At 38.0% G+C, this 19827-nt stretch overlaps 1 protein-coding gene across 2 annotated transcripts in view; it reads right to left on the reverse strand.

Moving 5' to 3' along the window:
- PRKD1 (protein kinase D1) overlaps positions 1 to 19827 on the reverse strand; it is a 310832-nt gene that overhangs the window by 148296 nt on the left and 142709 nt on the right. For both annotated transcript variants that reach the window (XM_070427343.1, XM_070427353.1), the window contains exon 2: positions 3621 to 3759. In XM_070427343.1, coding sequence (XP_070283444.1) covers positions 3621 to 3759 — 139 coding nt within the window. The remainder of the gene's footprint in view (positions 1 to 3620; positions 3760 to 19827) is intronic.

A 19827-nucleotide genomic window follows, 5' to 3' on the forward strand; every position in this document is an offset into this window, starting at 1 on the left:
AGTGAAATTTAATTTTTTATGAAGAAAAACAAAATTTGGATAAATGAATTTTAACAGTGAAATCACAGTGTTCAAGAGGGAAATTTCTATAGTATGCTTGTGTTTGGGAACTGGTCGAAAGGCAATAGAGGGACACCTAGTATGCCCCCCCCCCCCCCCCACACACACTCACACTACCCTCCTTACCCACTGCAGTGTGAGTAAAACTGATCTTTAACCACTCCTCCAGGGAATGGCATATTTTCTCTGACCAATCACAGCACTCCGTCCTCTTCAGGGGCTGGGTCAGAAATGAGGATGTGATCTGAGCTCCCCCACACCCATGGCCTGAAGTGTCTTAGTAGTTATCATTTGTCTTGCCTCAAATTATAATGCAATACAATCCTGCCCACACCACAGGCACTAATTTCTTGTCGTTGCTGAGTGAATGCATTACCAGGAGACTTAAACTTCAGTTAACTTTGAGGATATATCTAGAAATAATATTTTTATAAAAATCGGTATTTTTACAAAATTTTGGTAACTTCTAATATGATACTCAACTGACCAACTCCTACATGTTAATTGAGAACATATATTTTTATATGCCTATCGCAACCAGAGGGTGAGGGGAGAAGAAGCTGAACAGTGGTAAGGTCAGGTGGAAAGCGAATCTGCACTGAGCCAAACAGGCAGGGAACTGCATGTCTACCAGTCACGTGTGACTCAGAACAGGATTGGCAAAAATGTTCGGTGAAGTATTTAGATTACCGACAGGCCCATCAGGCCCTTGGAGGCTACAAGAGAATACAAGGTAGTTGAGACTGCATCGAAGTGATGCCAGTTATGCATATAGTAGGCTGTGTGCTCTGGGGAGAGAGAAAGGGACAAATGCAGTCCAGAAATGGGAGGGAGTTATTGGTTGACAACTACAGTGAAAAAGACAGGGAACAGGAATGTGCATTTGGTCACAATGGATGACATGGAGGAGGAATGCGCCCGATGGTGACCTCAGTGCAGGAGCCAAGCTTTATAGGTGAGGTCAGGTATGGGACTATGCTGCAGGCGACCGATAACAGAAGTGATAACAAGGAATCTGAAGTTATAAATTCCATGTTAACAATGCCAAAGATGACTGGGTGCAGAAAATGAAAAGAAGGATCAGGAGTCTGATGCTGAAGTGAGTGCCATGACTAAAAGAATGAGGCTTCAAGGAGGTAAATCATTCCAATGCAATGTTCTAAGGAAAACATAACTGGTGAAACAGGTATCACTGGAACTCGAGGAGGATGGTCCAGGAAATAAGCAGAAATGGAACTAGGGGACAAGGACGGACTGTTTCCTTCAACTCCTCGCCTAAGAGTAGAGGACAACGGCCTCCCCCATGGAAGGGATGGAGCAACCCCTTCCGGGGAGCTGGGCTGCAAGTGAGGCAAAGTCAGGGGAGAAATAGCAGGCATCTGATCAACAAGGGACTCGGGGCCTAAAAAGAGTATGAGAAGGAAGGTAAGAGGCAGACAAAAACAGGGTTGTAATATGGAAGGTTTGGAGATGTTAAGGAAAAACTATTTTTAACATTTGTTGAGAAAATGACAACACTAAGCAGTAGAGTGGGAGAGGAGCTAGAAAGAAGTTCACAGTTAAATGCTAGAGATCTAAATATAATTGAGTAGCTGTACAATGAAATATACACACTGCAATAATTTAAGAGTTAAATGACTTGGGGGCAATGGGACTGTGGGGCGTGAGAAAAGGGCTCAAAGGCTCTGGGCTCAGAACGGAAACTGGGCTGTTACAGAATGGCTCCTTTTAAATACCAATGACACCAACAGGAGTAGGAGAGGCCTTCCTCCCCCTGCAGCTGGGGAAGCAGGTGAGGAAAAGGGCTGCCCTTAGGTGCCCTCCCAGCAATTGCAGCCAGGGAGGCATGAAACATCAAGGGTGGATGGGAAAAGAAGCTGAGCTTGAGCACAGCGAAGTCCTGGGTTGCAAGGATGGGAGAGGGAAGGCAGAATAGGGATCCTACGCAGCGGGGCACTGGGAGGGCTGCGGCAGGAACTCGGTGTGGGGAAGAGCTGCAGGCAGGCAGTATCTCCAGCGTGCGCACGCGCGCGCACACACACACACACACACACACACACACACAGCTTGCACCCTATGCGTCTGGGACTAGACTCTGAAGCACTTGATAACAAAAGTGAAATGGAAAGAAAAATAAACTACATTTAGAAATGTATCTTTCAAAATTTTAATATCTGCCACAAGGAAAAAGACCCATAAAACACATTACATTTCCTGCAAAGCAGTCTGGCTATGCATTGAATGTAAATTGTGGTGAGAACAGACCCAGTGCCTGGTTCCCCTGGATAATTTATTTCAGGCGGCCCCTAGTGTTCAGAAACAGGAACCTTAAAAAATGGCCTGTCTAGACACTAATTTTGTGAGGGCAGCGTGCAGTAAGTCAATGTGAAAAGAGCCAGAGAGAGAATCTAGTCAAAGCAAGTGATTTTTCCAAAAATATTTAACAAAAAAACTATGAAAGGTTTTGCTTTTATTTTTTGTTTGTTTGTTTATTGAGCAACTGGCAACCCTATAAACAAGAGCAAAGTTACCACTTTTATATAGCAAAATGATTTGTTTTATAGCATCTACCTACTCCACGAAAATATGGCAATTCCTGGACCTCGCACAAGGATAAATGATTGATAAAGACAAAGAGAATTAGACTTAAAGCAAAGACCAACAGAATTTTATCAGTGCACCCAAGTACTGGGCTCAGAACAAATTGAGGAACTTCAGGAAATGGAGTCCAGAATAATTAAAGCTAATGGATTTCCTTCCATCACAGAGATAGCAAGCAAAGAAGGCTGGAGGGGGAAAAGGAGTAATGCAATCCGAGTTTCTCAATGACTCAAACTTAACAAAAATAAACAATAAAAATCTGAACCTCTTCAGAATATTGCACTGAATGTTGCAAGGATCCAGCTACAGCTGTTCTCTGGCACTTTAAAAAAAAATTAAATCATCCTTTTTTTTTTTTTCTTGTGTTGATAGGCACAGTCCTAACTTCTAAATCCTAAATAAGAAATATACATTTGGGCAGCGGGGAATGCAGCCATTTCTCAGGGAGTGAGTTAGCTAGTGTCACAGGGCATAGCCTGATACTGTAAACGCTGAGCTCTGGTTTTCAACTTGGTCTTGGCTCAGCACTACTGGATGTTTGACTCAACTAAAGCAACAGTTTCCTAGCCCTGCTGTGATTCCTTGGCTTCCAGACACTCAGTAACACTTGGGGCCTGACATGCCTTAGCTTAGCTGTTGGAAAGTTTTTTGTTTGCTTTTGCTGCTGTCCACATGATTCAAGATAATGAATGAAGGTATGGGAGTGTATCCTTGAGGGCTGGGGGAGAGCGTGAAGCTGGGAGAAGTGATTGAGATAGTACTGGGTGTGGAAACAGCCAATTCAAAGGAAACTTCTTGTTTTTATCAAAATAATTTTGAAAGTACATGTCAACAGAGCCCTAAAATCTCCTTTTGGAACCGAGTTTGATGTATGTTTTCTATGATGCCTTCAAAACTATGTGCAAGAATTCTTCACATACTAATTATTAATCTGTGGAGAGAGAAAAAAAGTATACTACCTGACAAGACCACTTCAATAAGATCGCCTTCCTGGATATCACTAGCCGTTTTCACCAGCTGCAGGATGTTTTCAGAGGTAGGGTCATGGCGAAACAGCAGGATCTTATCATACATTCCATAGAAACCACACTCGGGGAACTGCAAATACAAATATCAAAACAGGTTATATGTCAAAATCCTCCTAAATTTAAAATAATAATGAAATAAGTAAGTGTCAGGACACAAATGCAAACTCATTAGAAAAAAAGTTCAAAATATATAGAAATTAAAAATAAATGACAAAAATGATATTGACATGACTCCAAGTCACGAGGAAAGAAATAACATATCATTAGAGTAATAATGACCAAAGGATCTAATTAGCCAAAAAACAGGAGAATATGAGATTCAAATCAATTTTTGGCTGTAAGTTGGTGAAGAAAGATAATGGGTGGAAAGAAGTGTACATTGTTATATGGCCTCTAGCATTCCAATAACATAAAAATGAGTCCGTTTATTACAATCCCGTTAAACATATTATTGCATTTGTTTGCAGAAGAAAGGTCAGTCCATTCTGGCATGTTCCCAAGAGATGACTCAATACATCGCTTGTTCTCTGTGTGGGCAGTAGTGTTATCTAGATGCTCTGACTCAGGAGAGCACCAGAAGGGACAACCCAACTGTCCCTCTGTAGCTGCCCTTACATTCATTTCGTTTCCATGCAATGTAGGTTAAACAGAAAAGTACAGCAGCTAAACGTCAGTATGTTTTAAATAGAATACCTCATTTATCTCCCCTTACAGAGATAAATCTAAGAGTTTATCACTCAAGAACTGTCTCCTGGTTGCACACATATAATGAAAGCTAAACGAAGAATACTTTATCATGGACGAGCCTAGAGCAATCATAATAATGACAAGTACTATTATAATACTAACCATCAATATTATTCCCTCTTCTCCTTCTAAGGCAGGAAAAAGCCCTAAATTTAAACCATAGCTAAAATTGATTATTTCTGTTTTAAAAGTAGATTTGATCTGTTTTTGTTCATCAGATTTATGTTGTTCATTATATTCCACAAATGACTGAGATCATGTGGTATTTATCTTTCTCCTACTGACTTACTTTGCTTAGCATAATGCTCTCCAGGTCCATTCATACTTTTGCAAATGGTCATCCTTAAAGATCTTAAAGCAAATTTCGAACTCATTACTAAACGGTCAATCCACAATCTTATGACCTTTTCTTGAAGGTCCATCTGCTCCAACATTGGATATTTTCATTAAAACAAACCATTGATCAATCTAGGCTAACCTGATATGTAAAAAGGTCTCTTTTCTTGTATATGCCCTTTTCACACAAGTATTAAAGATTAGTTTTTATAAATTAATATGTGTAATGTAGTAGGAAAAGATCATAAGGAGATAAAATTGTCTTTCTTGTTCCTAAAACTGGTGATGGTTCTGACACTTATGTCAATAAAGGTGGATTTTAAGGGGCTACTGTCGAGGAGAAATGTCTAGAATATGATATCTTTTGAGGATAAATACTATGCATTGTGATTTCTTCTTTTTTCTTATTAATAAAATTAAGGGTTACATTCCAGTGAGACATTTTGTATGAATTAAAATTAAGTGCATTCAGAACATAACTCTTGCTCTTAAGAGTCTGTTAGTGACCAGGCTTAAAACGACTTCTTCACACCACTTAGTAAAGTTGGCTGCCTCAAAATAAACAGAGAGCTGAAATGATGTAACTTGTTCCCCTCTAGTAATTAAAAACATAGTCCCTCCTTTTTGGCAACTTCTCCAATAATTTTATTAGAATATAAGGAAAGAAAGGGAGCTCTAAAATACAATTTTTCCCAACAAAAAAATGAACTTAATTGAAGTATCATTTACATAATATAAAATGGTTCTAAAATTATAAATCTAAATTTTGACAAACATCAATACCCATATAAACAAAATCACAAGACATGAAACATTTTTATCAAACCTCCCAAATTTTATTGAACCCACTTGTAGTCGATGCCACCCACAATTTTGATTCTAGGCACAGATCTACTTTCTGTCACCACAGATCAGTTGACCTGCTATAGCATTTCATACAAATGGAATCATACAGTATTATTATGTACTCTTTTCTGGCTGGGTTTTTTGCTCACTGTAATGTTTTTGAGACTCATTTATACATACTGCATTTGAGCTTCATCTCTTTTTATTAGTTATTAGTATTTCATTACATGGATCTAGGATAATTGTTTATCCACTAACCCACAGATGAACATTTTATTTTTATCCAGTTTGTGAGTATTACAAATAAAAACACTATGAACATTTTTGTGTAAGTTTTTCAGTGAGCATATTTTTTTCATTTCATATAAATATCTAGGAACAGAATTTCTGAGCCACATGATAAGTTTACGTTTACTCTATAAGTCTATCCCTATGCCAACACCTCATTATACTTATTGTTGGAGCTTAACACTAAGCCTTGAATTCAGGTAGTGAAAGCCCTCCATCTTTTTCCTATTCAAGATTGCTTTGGATATTGTAGGCCTTCTGAATTTCCACATACATTTTGGAATCACTTAGCCAATTTCTACCAAAAATATTTGCTGTGATTTCTAGTGATACTGCATTGAAACATACATAGATCAGTGTGGGGAGACCTATATTTTAACAGTGTGGAGACTTCTACTTTGTTATGAACAGTGTATGTTAGTTACCCTATATATTAACTTATTTTAAATTTTTCTCAAATTGTTTTATAGTTTTCAGTGTACAGGTCTGAGATACATTTGCTAAATTTATCTTTTGTACTGTTGTAAATGATTAAGGTATAATTAACATACAATAAAATGCACATTTTTGATGTATAGTTCTAGTTTTGAAAAATGTACACCATAAACCACATACCATATATATATAGTATATACAACACAGCCAAAATATAGAATAGTTCCATCATGCAAAATTTTCTCCATACTCATATGCAGTCAACTTCACCCCTGAGCCTCAGTCCCTGAACTATTTTCTGTCCCTATGATTTGGTCTTTTGAAGAATGTCACACAAATGGTATTATACAACTCATATTTTGAATCTGGCCTTTCCTTAACATAATGGATTTGAGACTTATTCGTCCTCTTGCTTTTCATTGCTGAGGAGTGGTCCATTGTGTTGTATGGATGTACCATGGTGTATATATCCTGTTCTCAGTTAAGGAGCATTTGAGTTGTCAATTCGTTTTTGACTATTAAAAATAAAGCTTCTAAAAATGTTCACTTAGCCCTGACCGGTTTGGCTCAGTGGATAGAGCGTCGGCCTGCAGACTCAAGGGTCCCAGGTTCGATTCTGATCAAGGGCATGTACCTTGGTTGCAGGCACATCCCCAGTAGGGGGTGTGCAGGAGGCAGCTGATCAATGTTTCTCTCTCATTGATGTTTCTAACTCTCTATCCCTCTCCCTTCCTCTCTGTAAAAAATCAATAAAATATATTTTTAAAAAATGTTCAGTTGGAGTTTTTTGTATGACTGTAAGCTTTTATTTCTCTGGCTGTATGAAAGTACATAGTTAACTTTATAAAAAACTGCCAAACTTTTTTCAAAGTACCATTTTGCATTCCCACCAGAATGTGTGAAACTTCCAGCTGCTCTGCATTCTTGATAGCACTTTGTAATGCCACATTTTTATTGTAGACAGTCTAATAAGTGTATGATGCTGTCTCATAGTTTTGATTTGCCTTTCCCCAATGACTACCGATGTTGAGTAACTATCCATGCACTTATTTTTTGTTTGTTTTTTAAATTTTTTTATTGATTGATTTGAGAGAGAGAGAGAGAGAGAAGAAGGGAGAGAAAAGTACCCTGACTGGGGATTGAACCCCAACCTTGGCATATCGGGTGGACACCCTAACCAACTGAACTACCCGGCTAGGGCTTCACGTGCTTATTTTACACACACACACACACACACACACACACACACGTCTGATCAATTTTTTTGTTTATTTAAAAAAATGAGTCATTTTCTTATTGTTTAGTTTTAGTAGATCTTTATATACTCTAGATAAAAGTTGTATGTGTTGTATGTATTTCATAGATATTTTCTTCCAGTATGTGGCTTGCTTTTTTGTTCTCTTATCATTGTTTTCTGAAGTTCTTCATTTTATAAAGCCCAATTTAACAAACAGTTCTTTATGAATCATGTTTTTGGTATAATAACTAATAAACATTTGCATAAGCTAAAGGTAAATTTTCTTCTATGGTTTAGGCTATAAATTTTATTTTTTTAGGTTATGGATTTGGGTCTATGGTCCATTTTAAGCTAATTTTCGAATGAAGTAAAAATATGGATTGATGTACTTTTTTTGTGTGTGCAAAAATTCTGAACGTTTTATAGAGAATTGGTATAAGTTCTTCCCTAAATGTTTAGTAACATTCTCCAACAAAGCCATTTGAACCTGGGTTTTTCTTTTTTGAAAGGTTTAAAACTCCATATTCAGTTTCCTTAATAGATATAACACGTGTTAGATTTCAATTTACTTTTTTATTTTTTATAATCTTTACGATTTTTTAAATTTAATTTTTCTTTATTAAGGTATTACATATGTGTCCTTATCCCCCCCATCCCCCCCCACTCATGCCCTCACCCCCCTGGTGTCTATGTCTATTGGTTAGGCTTATATGCATGCATACAAGTCCTTTGGTTGATCTCAATTTACTCTTAAGGGAGTTCTGAAATTTGTATCTTTCAAGGAATCTATTTATTTCATCCAAGTTGTCAAATTTATGGGCATAAAGTTTTTTTTTCATTTTATTCCCTAATCACCCTTTTAATGTCTATAGGGTCTGTAGTAATGTCTCTTTATTAGTTTCTTATATTTGTAATTTGTGTCTTTTCTCTTTCCTGCTTGACCAGTCTGGCTATTAAACTACCTGTTTTTATGTTAGTGCCATAACTGTGTTAATTACCATAATACATTTTGAAACCAGAAAGTATTATGTCTCCAGTTTTACTCTTCTTGCTCAGAATTATTTGAGCTCTTTGAGGTCTTTTGCAGTTCTATATGAATTTTAGAATTGTTTTTTTCTATTTTGTAAAAACATGCCATTGGGCTTTTGATAGAGGTTGCACTGAATCTGTAGATCTCTTTGGGTAGTATGGCCATTTTTAACAATATTAATTCTTCCAATACATGAGCATGTGATGCCTTTCCATTTATTTGCATTTAACTTTATTTCTTTCAGAAGTGTTTTATAGTTTTCAGTGTGCAGTCTTTCACCTTGCATTTTCATCTAAGTGATGCATTTCCATCACTTCTATGATTTCTGGTCTGTTTCCATTCGCTCCTTTTTTAGTTCTCACCCAAGGATATGTTTAGAAAAAGGAAGGAAGGGAGAGAGAAACATGGATGTGAGAGAAACATCAATCAATTGCCTCCTATACGTGCCCCAACCAGGGATCGAACCCACAACCTTTTGGCATAAGGAGTGATGCTCCGACCAACCAAGTCACCTGGCCAGGGCTCCATTCACTCTTAATCCTGGTATGGGTCACATCTTCCTGCTGTTTCATATGTATACTTTTTAAATTAGCTGCCAGATATGATGCATTAATGTGAACATTGTTGTTTTCCTTTAAAGAATGTTGATTTTTGTTTTGACTAAACATTAAGATACTTGCAGATCAGTATTATCTTGTAAGGCTTGTTTTTAAGCATTGTTAGGGGCAGCATCAGAGTGGCACTTGCTTTAGGACAGTTCAGCCCTACTCCTAATGCATGACTCTCTGAGCATCTCTATGGAATGCCTTACGTGCTCAGTGAAATCTTTCCTGTTCTCCTGGTAGAAATTCAACTGTCTCTCAGCCCCGTTTGAGCTCTGGAAAGTATTAACTTCCCAACTTCCCAACAGTTCCTTTCTTCCACCTGACAGATTTCCACCTTACACACGGAGATCTGTATTCAATCCAATACTCAAGTGTACCCCTCATCAGGTTTCTGGGGTTTGTTCTATGTATAATTCCCACCTTTCCAGTATTTCCTCCCTAAAAGTCGTAGGTCTTTTGCTGACGAGGTCTCCTTGAGCCCTCTCGTCCTCTCCTCCACAGCCAAGCAGGCTCTGCTGGGGTTCTGTCTCCCTTCACCACACCCTGGAGCTGCTTCCAGGCAGGAAGCTCAGATGATTGCAGCAGTCAACTTGCTTGTTACCCTTCTCTTGGGGATCACAGTCACGTGCTGCCTGTTGTCCAGTGTATAAAACAGACATTGTATACATTTTTGTGTTGTTTTCTATCTTTTTGGACCAGGAAAGCATATCCATACCAGATACAACTTGTGAGCAAAAGAAAAAGTCTCCTGTGCATTTTAAACATAGAATACTAATCTTTTCCACCAACCTTTAGGTACATTTAATTCCATGTAAATTGCATTTGCAAGAAAAATAAGTTAAAAATGAAGCGTCTGTAATTGGTAAGAGTACATTTTTCAGGTTAGTAATAATATAAAGATACAAAATTTAATAATTATCATATAGTTCTCAAACTGCAGTTTGACCTACACTGGGTTAAACTTTCACTGTTAAAAGGATAGTCCCTGATTAGAATACAAAAGTTCTTCAAACTATAATACATTAATGCACAGACACTAGCACCATATCCTTTCTAAAACCCCGGGGAGCTGATTCTGACTCAACAGAGAAGAAATTGATGGGATTTAGTGCTTGGGCTGGAGTACGAAAACAATAGCTGGAGATGAAGAGATATGAAAAGGCAACTGTTTCCCTGAAGAAGAGCTAAACTTTTCAGTGTCTCCTAACTAATGCCTGTCTGTGCTTGTGTGGTGCAAGGGTCAGGTGGGAAAACGGAAGAGGATTCTTAGGGGACAGAGATCCTGGCATCTCATCACAGCGGCAGTGCAGCCTGGCCTTATCCATGCGCCCCTTGCTTTCCTCAAGGACATCTCTGTATTCCATTTACCTATAGTCCCATATTGCTGACACTTAAACATCACACTCTGTGCTGTGCCTCTCTGTATAACCATGAGTATAATATAATACATGATTCTGTGTTCGAGTAAGGTCTGAGTGCCTCACATCCTAATGATTATATGCCCAAGGGGGGATGCAGAAAACATTTTTAAAAATAAGAATGGATAGACTAATACCAACATAGGCCACACATATTATATGTATTATTTTAAATGATTAAATTTTTTAAATGAAGATAGTGTTATAAATGTTCATGAAGGTTATCTGCCCTGAGGTGAGAATATCCTCTCTCCCACTTTCCTTCTTATTGGGTCTCAGACATGGTTTTTCTCTCTTCAGTAACAAGCCATTCAGAAGGATTTGGAGAGCCCTGTGAAACAAGGCACGGGGGTGAATGAACCCTTGACCCTCGGGACAGTTGTCATTGCAGCAGAAGCTGAGGGTTCAATTTTTTTTTTTCAGACTGTACATTTTTTTATTGGACATAAAAACATATATGCGTATTTATCTTTTACTATTAAGAGAATAAAATCTTTGCTTTTAGGTAACCTAATCTGCTTGCATAGAAACTATATACAATAAGACTTTCAAAATTATACTTAAGAAAAGATGTCTGGAAGGTGAAAAGTTTAACGGAACAATGCCTGACAACTGAGAAGGGAACACATTGGGGGAAAACATTCATAGAACAACATTCCCTAATTTGGTCATAATCATCTGTTTCTATGTGAAGGTGTGTGAGCTTTGAAATCTGAAAACCCTCATTAAACTAAACAGGCTTTCAGAAAGGCTCAGAGGCTTGTAAACTCAGCTGGAGCTTATTACAAGATCAGTCCTGTGTTTCTCAGGGCTTTGTGGCTGGGAGTGCAAACATCTGAAATAAGTGATTTCAAGCTCTAAGTTCGACTGGAACAAAACTGGCCACTGTGAAAATATGGCCAACAATCCCGGCACTGGTCCTAAGCTCTTTAATTCTACCCTAGGCTGGAAGCCTCTATGCTGCTGTGTGTATCATTTGGCATTTTTTGACCACAGAGCACAATTTACTGTTACATTTCACTATAAATTTGTGGCTGGTCAGACAATGTACTCCAGAGTAGAATAAATACACGTTTTAATGAGTAGCTGAAATATGACCTGGCCAACGTGTGCTTTTCCATAGTTGAGGCCAATCACAGGGCAAGGAGCAAGCAATACCAGAAACAAATTAGTCCATGACTCAGTTAAGTAAAAAGAGAGAGGGGGAGAGAGAGGCATGGCCTGATTAGGAAATAAAAGAACACTTCCAGTTTGCATGTGCTAAAAGGCCATCAGGATCAGAGTCCTGACATTGTTATTCTGCTCAATGACAAGACTCGCCTGGCAGCTGGATACGGCACTCTTCTCATTGAAGGTGATTCTGAGTCATTCCCCAAGACCTCTCCTTCCACTAGTGATGCCTGGCCACCTTCAATGAGCAACCAAATTACCAAGTGCTGGCACTTCCCAGCTTGGCCAAAATACTCTCCAAGTGTTGTTCCAGGAGTAAGAGACAAGGACACATTGTGAGCCAGCCCACCAATACTAAAATTTTACTTAGAACAGTGGTTCTCAACCTTGGCTGCACATTAGAATCACCTGGGAATCTTTTTAAAATCCTGATTTCTGGGGCCCATAACAAAGAAACAGAATTTCTGGAAAATGAGGCCCAGAAATCAGGATTTTAAAAAGATTCCCAGGTGATTCTAATGTGCAGCCAAGGTTGAAAACCACTGACTCAGAAATACAAGTTACAAAGTATAAATGAAAAGGGTAAAACTGAACAATCTATTATTTGGAGGTATATTTCTGAAATGTGTTTAAATTGGATGCAGGGCTTTTCCTCAATGATTTCACATCCTCAAAAGGAGACACATGAAAAGAATTTCATACTATGACCACATAACTCTGTGGCTAGTTTCTAAATGTAATCTTAGGAAACAGAAACCTGAAAAAAAAATCTAAAAACTATTCTTTTTTTCCTCCCTCCCTGTCTACCCAGCACCCACCCGCCCATGCCCCTCCCGCACTCCAACCCCCCACCAAGCTGGGTAGAAAGTGAATGGATGCTGTTCTGTCACAATAACGAAGAACCACTATCAAAGGTAAGGCTTTGCTATCTTCCTAGTAGCAAATTTTATTATAAATTCTTGGTAGAATCATTGATTACTCAGTCCAAAAGATGTGATTCATGAAAATAAATCTGTAATACCTATTCTTATGAAGTACTTTTTAAAGCCTTTGAAAATTTCCAGTTTCTGGAATGATGAAGACTAAATGATAGTTTTACAGTGTTGAGAGAAGATCCATTAATCATTTCCGAAGCCATGAAAAACAGCAAAATTGCTCACTGCAGAGCCAGGAACATATGCATTCTCCATTTTACTTTGCATCTTCTGGGCCAAAGACATGTTGTCCAAGTGCAGATAAACCTGGTTAGCAATCACACTCCTCCTCGCCTTGCTCCCTCTGCAAGTCTTTCATACCAGCACCTGCAATCACGTGACTCTGCTCCACCAATCCAATGCTTCCTTTGAAAAGGGAGGCCTAATACCTGGGGGTCTATCAGCTTCAGAATTCTTCAAGGTCCAAATCTGGAAACACAAGAGTCCTTAGTTCATCCTCCTCTCTCCACTTTACTAACAAAAACTTCCTTTCCTCATTCCAGGCAGGACTTTAATTTATTCCACTCTTGCTTTCATAGAGGCAGATCTAGAATCGGACTAAGGGACTCTCTTTTCTGCTTAGATCTCTGATTTTTAGCTGCTCTCTTTTGCCACAAGTTCAAAATCCCACTGTTTAAACAATCATTTTCATTCATAATTTTAGCCTCACCCTCTATTTGTATTACAGCAAAGAAAAATTAAAAGAAAAATATATCTGAAGAAGGAAGAAAAATATTTCAAAGAGAGATCTGCTTGGAATCTTTTGGAATTAAAGTATGGATTAAATAGGAAGTGATAGATTTTGGTTATGAAATACTACAAGACATAGAAACATGCATGTAACCTAAACTTGCAATTACTTTGGGAAATAAAGCTAGTCTAAAAATTCTTCTCCCTTGGACATATAAATATATTGATGTTTTATGTAAGATATTGCTAAAGAATTCTCTAGTAAATTAATGGCCTATCTTGGAGGCTGCAGATCTTATTCAGTGTGATGCTTAATTGTTGCAAAAAAACCCCACAAACCCTTCTTCTTGTATTTAATTTGAATAATATGTGATCTATTAAAAAGACAAAAACAATAAAAAATTATGGTCTACATCATAACTCTAATGCAGCAACTTCTGTGTATAGACTTCCAGAAGGTATTTTGAATCATTATTTTGTTGTATATAATTTTGAAGTTTTGAAATAAATGTTCACATCAAGCAATTATAGGTGGTAATAATCAACGAGAGCCTCACTACTGTGGTATAAAAACATATTACCCTGCATTCTACCTTGGCAGATTACTAGTCACGGATAGCTATTAGGTGTTTTAGTAGGCACTCTGACATTATTCACACAACAGTAATTAGGTGTGTCTGTGCAGCTTGGAAATGGAAAATGTACTGCACACTCTTTGTCTCAGTCTGAATAAAACTGTCATCATCACAGACAGTAGATTGTTTACATTTCTTCTAAGGCTACATGCTTGTTCATTGCTTTTAGTGAATTAATGAAAATGGATGCATGTACTAAAGAAATTAAGAATATGGCAGCAACTAAAAGGGTTTTACCAAAAATTAAGAAGTATTGACTTTGGAGAAGAAAAACTATGAGATTATTTATTTTCTCTCCCCATGTTAGAGATGAGTGGATTGCTGCCCAGACTTACTAAGGAATCCGTCCAAGGTCTCAGTCCTAGGTCAAGCCAGAGCATTAGGAGCAGCCTGTCTCCTAAATCGCACCCCTGACCTTTCCTTCAGCTCTGCTTCTCATAAGATAAGGAAATACAGGAAAAGTGGCCAAATGTCCAGCAAACAGTGATTCAGAACGAAAAACCCTGAGCGCTTTTCTTTGCCAGGAAGCCCTGGTCCCAGGCTTGCCGATTTTGAACTTTGAAAAAAAGAAGAAAAAAAAAGGTAAATGACTTAATGAGCTTTTCAGCAGCTATTCCCTGGCTATCTTAGTTCTTACTAAACAGGCAAGTCATTAAAAGGGTAGTGACAGTGAGATGGTCCATTGAAGGCTGGTTGACAGTAAAATGGACAGCAACAGAAAAATTGGCTGAGGTCATTCAGACAAAGGGCAGTCAGCGTTACACACCCCACCCTCAAAGGGTTGAAAAGATTTCCATTAAATTTCTATAATAAAATTGGAAAGTAAAATGTACTCTTAGTTTTTATATTTCTATGATCCAATTTGCTTATAATAACAAGACAGTGGAATTAGAAGAAGCCAGTATGGAAAATGCTTTAAGTGAAACATTTTGAGAGAAGTTTCTATTTACTTTTTTTTTTTAAAAAAGAGCAGAACAAAATCCTCTTGAGAGGAATCTGGTTTACACAGTGATATCTGAGAAATCTGGGCCATGTGAACAGCCTAGCAACTGCAGGTTGTCACAACTCTCTATTGTGGCCTTGAAGCAACTGGGAGTTTATAAAAGGGCGGCCTGTGACTATGTCATTTCACCTAGATCCATTCATTGCACTAATTTGCACTGCTTTTCACAGGGAGGGAATAGGTGCATATGAAAATTAAAACTGAAATGTTTGAGTCAAACAGGATATTTTAACCTCACTATGTATATCGTGACCCATACTGATTATATCAGCACTGAAAATAAACTACAGTTTGTTGAACATAGAGAACCAAGAAAATGAGAACTAAAAAGAAATTTGATATCTCACTCTATACTCACAGAAAATCAAATTCACTAGCTGAATCTGAAACATGTTAAGAATCAGAACATTGTGTTTCACAAAACTTCAAACGCAACAATCAAAATTCAGGTTGCCAGCAAAACATTCAAGATATATTGTACTCCCAATTCCACCCCATTTCTCTTGCCCCATTTATAGGAATTCTCCTTACAAGCAGCAGCTGCCTGTGTTCACTGCATACTCCCTCATTTGTAACGACTCCAGGAAGCTATCTGCCCAATCTCTCCTCTCAAGCCAAGACTGCCAATGACCCTCACATTGCCAGGTTCTATGGGTGATTACCAGTCCTTATGGGCAACAGCTCAGAAGCATTTGGGCCAGTTGAACACACTGTTTCACAAAACACTTGGTTTTCCTCCTGTTTGACAGGCTGTAACTTTTCAATCATATTTACGGAATCTGCTTCTTCTTTCCAATCTCTTAGATGCTGCAGTATTCAGGGCTCATTCTTTACAAAGTTTATTTTCTCGATGTACTAGATGTACCAGTTAATAATGGCGGATTTTGTAATCAAAGAAAACACGATAACGTCAAGAGAAACATCAACGTTTAATCTTTCTGCAAGTTGTTTTTGAGTTTGACACGCATCTTCATCCAATACTTTATTCAAAGTAATGTCCATCACTAGCTACACATTTCCCCATCTTTTGGGTAATCTGTGGATACCGCCCCAATACAACTTTTCTTGTATTGAGGCAAACCATTCAGAGACCCAATTTTCCACTTCTTCATACGTTTTGAAGTGCTGCTCAGAAAGCGCGTGTGCCATCAATCAGAACAAGTGCTAATCGGAAGGAGCAAGGTCTGGTGAATACAGTGGGTGGGTTAATACTTCCCAGACAATACTTTTGTTTTTTTAACTGGCAATATTGTTTTTCTTTCTTTTTTTTTATTGTTTTATTGCTTAAAGTATTACAAAGAGTATTACATATGTCTCCTTTTTTTTCCCGCCCTTGACAATCCCTTGGCCTCCCCTACCCCCCAGTGTCTTATGTCCATTGGATATGCTAGAGATCAACCCAGGCAAGACTTTTAATGTGTCTTTAACTGGTTTTGAAGTGTGCATCATCATGAAGCAAAATTACTTTGCCATGTCCTCTGGCACATTCTGGTGGTTTCACGATCAAAGTGTGGTTCAAATTGATTATTTGTTGTCAGTAGCGATCAGTATTAACGGTTTTACCTGGTTTTAGAAGCTCATAATATACCACACCTCTCTGATCCCACCAAACACAGAGCATTTTCTTCTTTCCGAAGCGATTTGGGCTTGCAGTTGATGTTGATGGTTAACCTGGATCAACCCATGATTTTGTGCATTTGGGATTCTCAAAATAAATCCACTTTTCATTGCCAGTCACAATTAGATGCAAAAAAGACTTTTTTCCGTGCCATTGAAGCAACATTTTACTGATGACTTTTCGGTTTTCCATTTGTCTTTCGTTCAGTTGATGTGGCATCCATTTTCCTTCCTTTAAAATCTTTCCCATTGCTTATAAATGATCGGAAATTGTTTGCTGAGCAACGTTTAATCCTCCCGCAAGTTGTTTTTGACTTTGACACCCATCTTCATCCAATAATGCTTGTAATTGTTGGTCTTCAAATTTTTTCAGTTGATCTGGACATTCTTTGTCTTTCACATCAAAATCATCACTTTTAAAGAGTTTAAACCAGTATTCACAGGTATCTTGAGATGGCGCATGTTCACCATAAGCTTCCCAAAGTATACGATAACTTTTTCTTCAAAATAAAGTAATGAATTAAAACTTCCCGCAAATGCTCTATTTTTGTCATGAAATTCGACATTTTTAAATGTAAAAATATCTATGTTAACACCTTCAGAAAATTTGACATATGAAGTTTTGAAGCTTGTTGTCAATACAACAAATAGCATACATATCAAATCGCATTTATATCAACATATGTGTAAACTCCATCTATTGAAAAAAATCCGCATTATTAATTGGTACACCTAGTATAATCAATCACCCTTAGAGCAGTGGTCGGCAAACTGCGGCTCGCAAGCCACATGTGGCTCTTTGGCCCCTTGAGTGTGGCTCTTCCACAAAATACCAACTTCTGCACATGGGCCACGAAGTTTCAATCACATTGTACATGCGCACCCACATGTGGTATTTTGTGGAAGAGCCACACTCAAGGGGCCAAAGAGCTGCATGTGGCTCGAGATCCGCAGTTTGCCGACCACTGTCTTAGAGGATGTCATCCAGTCACCTGGCTTTAAATACTATATATACTCAATGACACAAATGTCTCCCTCTATCATTGAGCTTTCCCCTGAAACACAAACCCATCTCTCTAAATATATTCAACAGCTCTGCACAGATATATCGGTGAGGTAGTCACAGTAACATGCTCACAACTGAACTCCTAATACCAGCCCCTCACTGCTCCTCTTCACAGCTCCCCATATCAAGAAATGGCACCAACATTCAGTTGTTCGAGTCCAAAACTTTGCAATCTGAATTTTCCTTCTCTCCCATTTCATATGTGATCCATCAACAAATCCTGTTAGTTCAACAATATAATTACAATATATTCCATATCTAAATTTGTGACCATCTGCACTGTTACGTCCCTAGTCCAAGACACCATCTCTCAACCAGTTCCCAATAACTGCTCAGGCCACCTGCTGCTATTCTTATCCCCACAATCTACTCTACACACAAGAATTGGAGTCATCCTTTGAAAAAATTTATCTGGTCAAAGCCCTCCAATGGCTTCCCTTTACACATAGAGACATCTCACAGTCGTCACCAGAGCCCATGAGGTTCTTACTCCAGGCATCACCTCTGCCCTCATCTTCTACCTTTCTTCCTCCACTCTGGCCCATAACTATTCAAATAAAGCATAGACAGTTCTTTGCACCTGTTCTCCTCCCACTGGAAAACTCCTTTTCTCAATATTCATCACTACCAGAAGTAACATATCTACCTTTATTTTCTTAAATTATTATCTGTCTGCCAACTAGACAATAAGCTCCATTAGAGCAGAGACTTTCCCCATCATATTCATTATTATAACTGAAGAGCCTCAAATAGTCTGTGGTACATAGCATGTACTCAATACATAGTGTTGAGTGTATGAATACATTAGTCACAATAAAGCAAGCCAATTTACCTCACAAAAATAACAGAGGATTTAACTAATATATTATATATCATTTTATTTAACAAAACCAACCCAAGCAGCCCTATAAAGAAATTCATAATTTCTCAATGAAGGTTTTAGAATCTCTTTGAAGACATTTTAAGACTCTGGCATCTAGCTGTCTATGAGTTTAAAGAAATTATCTCTCTTCATAGTCTAATTCCACAATTAAAACATGTCAATGACCTGTATAGGCTGGGACGGTCTGTTCCCCTTTGACTCTTAAAATAAAAACAGTTTTTATTTTTAGAAATCAGGATTTCCTTTCCCTGTAGAGGTTACAGCCCAGACACATTTGAACACTGAAATGTTTACGGTGACTTTGGCAGACCGCTCACACTGGTGTCCCCAATACAGAAACCCCAGGTCTCTGAGGCCCTAATTCTCATTTTCTGTGCCACAGTTGCCTTATCAAAGTATCTTGACCTTACCACCTCTAAAAAACTTTATATGAAGCAAAGAAAACTGAATATGCCCATTCACAAAATCATGAGATCCTGTCTCACTTCAACTCCCTTACTTACCAACTTCCACCCTCCCCTCAGTTCTCCAGAAGCTTCAAGTGCCAAGCGCAGCAGGACTCACGGTCTTTGTTTTTGCTGTTCCCTTTGACTGGAATGCTCTTCCACCTATTAGTCCACTAATCCACCTGCACCTGATTCAGGTCTCTGCCAATATCTTTATATTTTTTTATCTCATGTGTACAGTACATATCTAATCACTAAAATGTGAGTTCATTTGCATAGGAACTGTGTGTTTGATTCAATGCTATCCCAGTAGCCAGGACAAGGCCAGGCTCAGAGCAGATAGTCAATAAACAGTCATTGACTGAATGCTCCACAAATAGCCAGCATATCTTCATCATCCATTCCTAATTCTCCTCATTATTCACTGAGCAGATTTCCATTAACCTCAGAACTATTAAAAGCAGGTTATTTTGACACCTATTTTAGAATACAATTTCCTTCCTTAGTTATGAAATGATTCACTTTATTGATTTGAAGAACATTACTGGAATGTAAACAAGTATTACTCATAGCTAACTATTATTGATATATTTCATTAAATCGTGGATTGACATACTTTAGGATTCTATGATTTTGTTTCACTACTTTTCTGGAATATTTTTCTCATTTCAGTTAGAAAATCCTAGTGCCAATATACTGTAAAAAAATTCAA

This window comes from Myotis yumanensis, unplaced genomic scaffold, assembly GCF_028538775.1.
Source record: "Myotis yumanensis isolate MYYU_CA2020_CCGP unplaced genomic scaffold, mMyoYum1.0.hap1 SCAF_1, whole genome shotgun sequence".
Lineage (NCBI taxonomy): Eukaryota > Metazoa > Chordata > Mammalia > Chiroptera > Vespertilionidae > Myotis > Myotis yumanensis.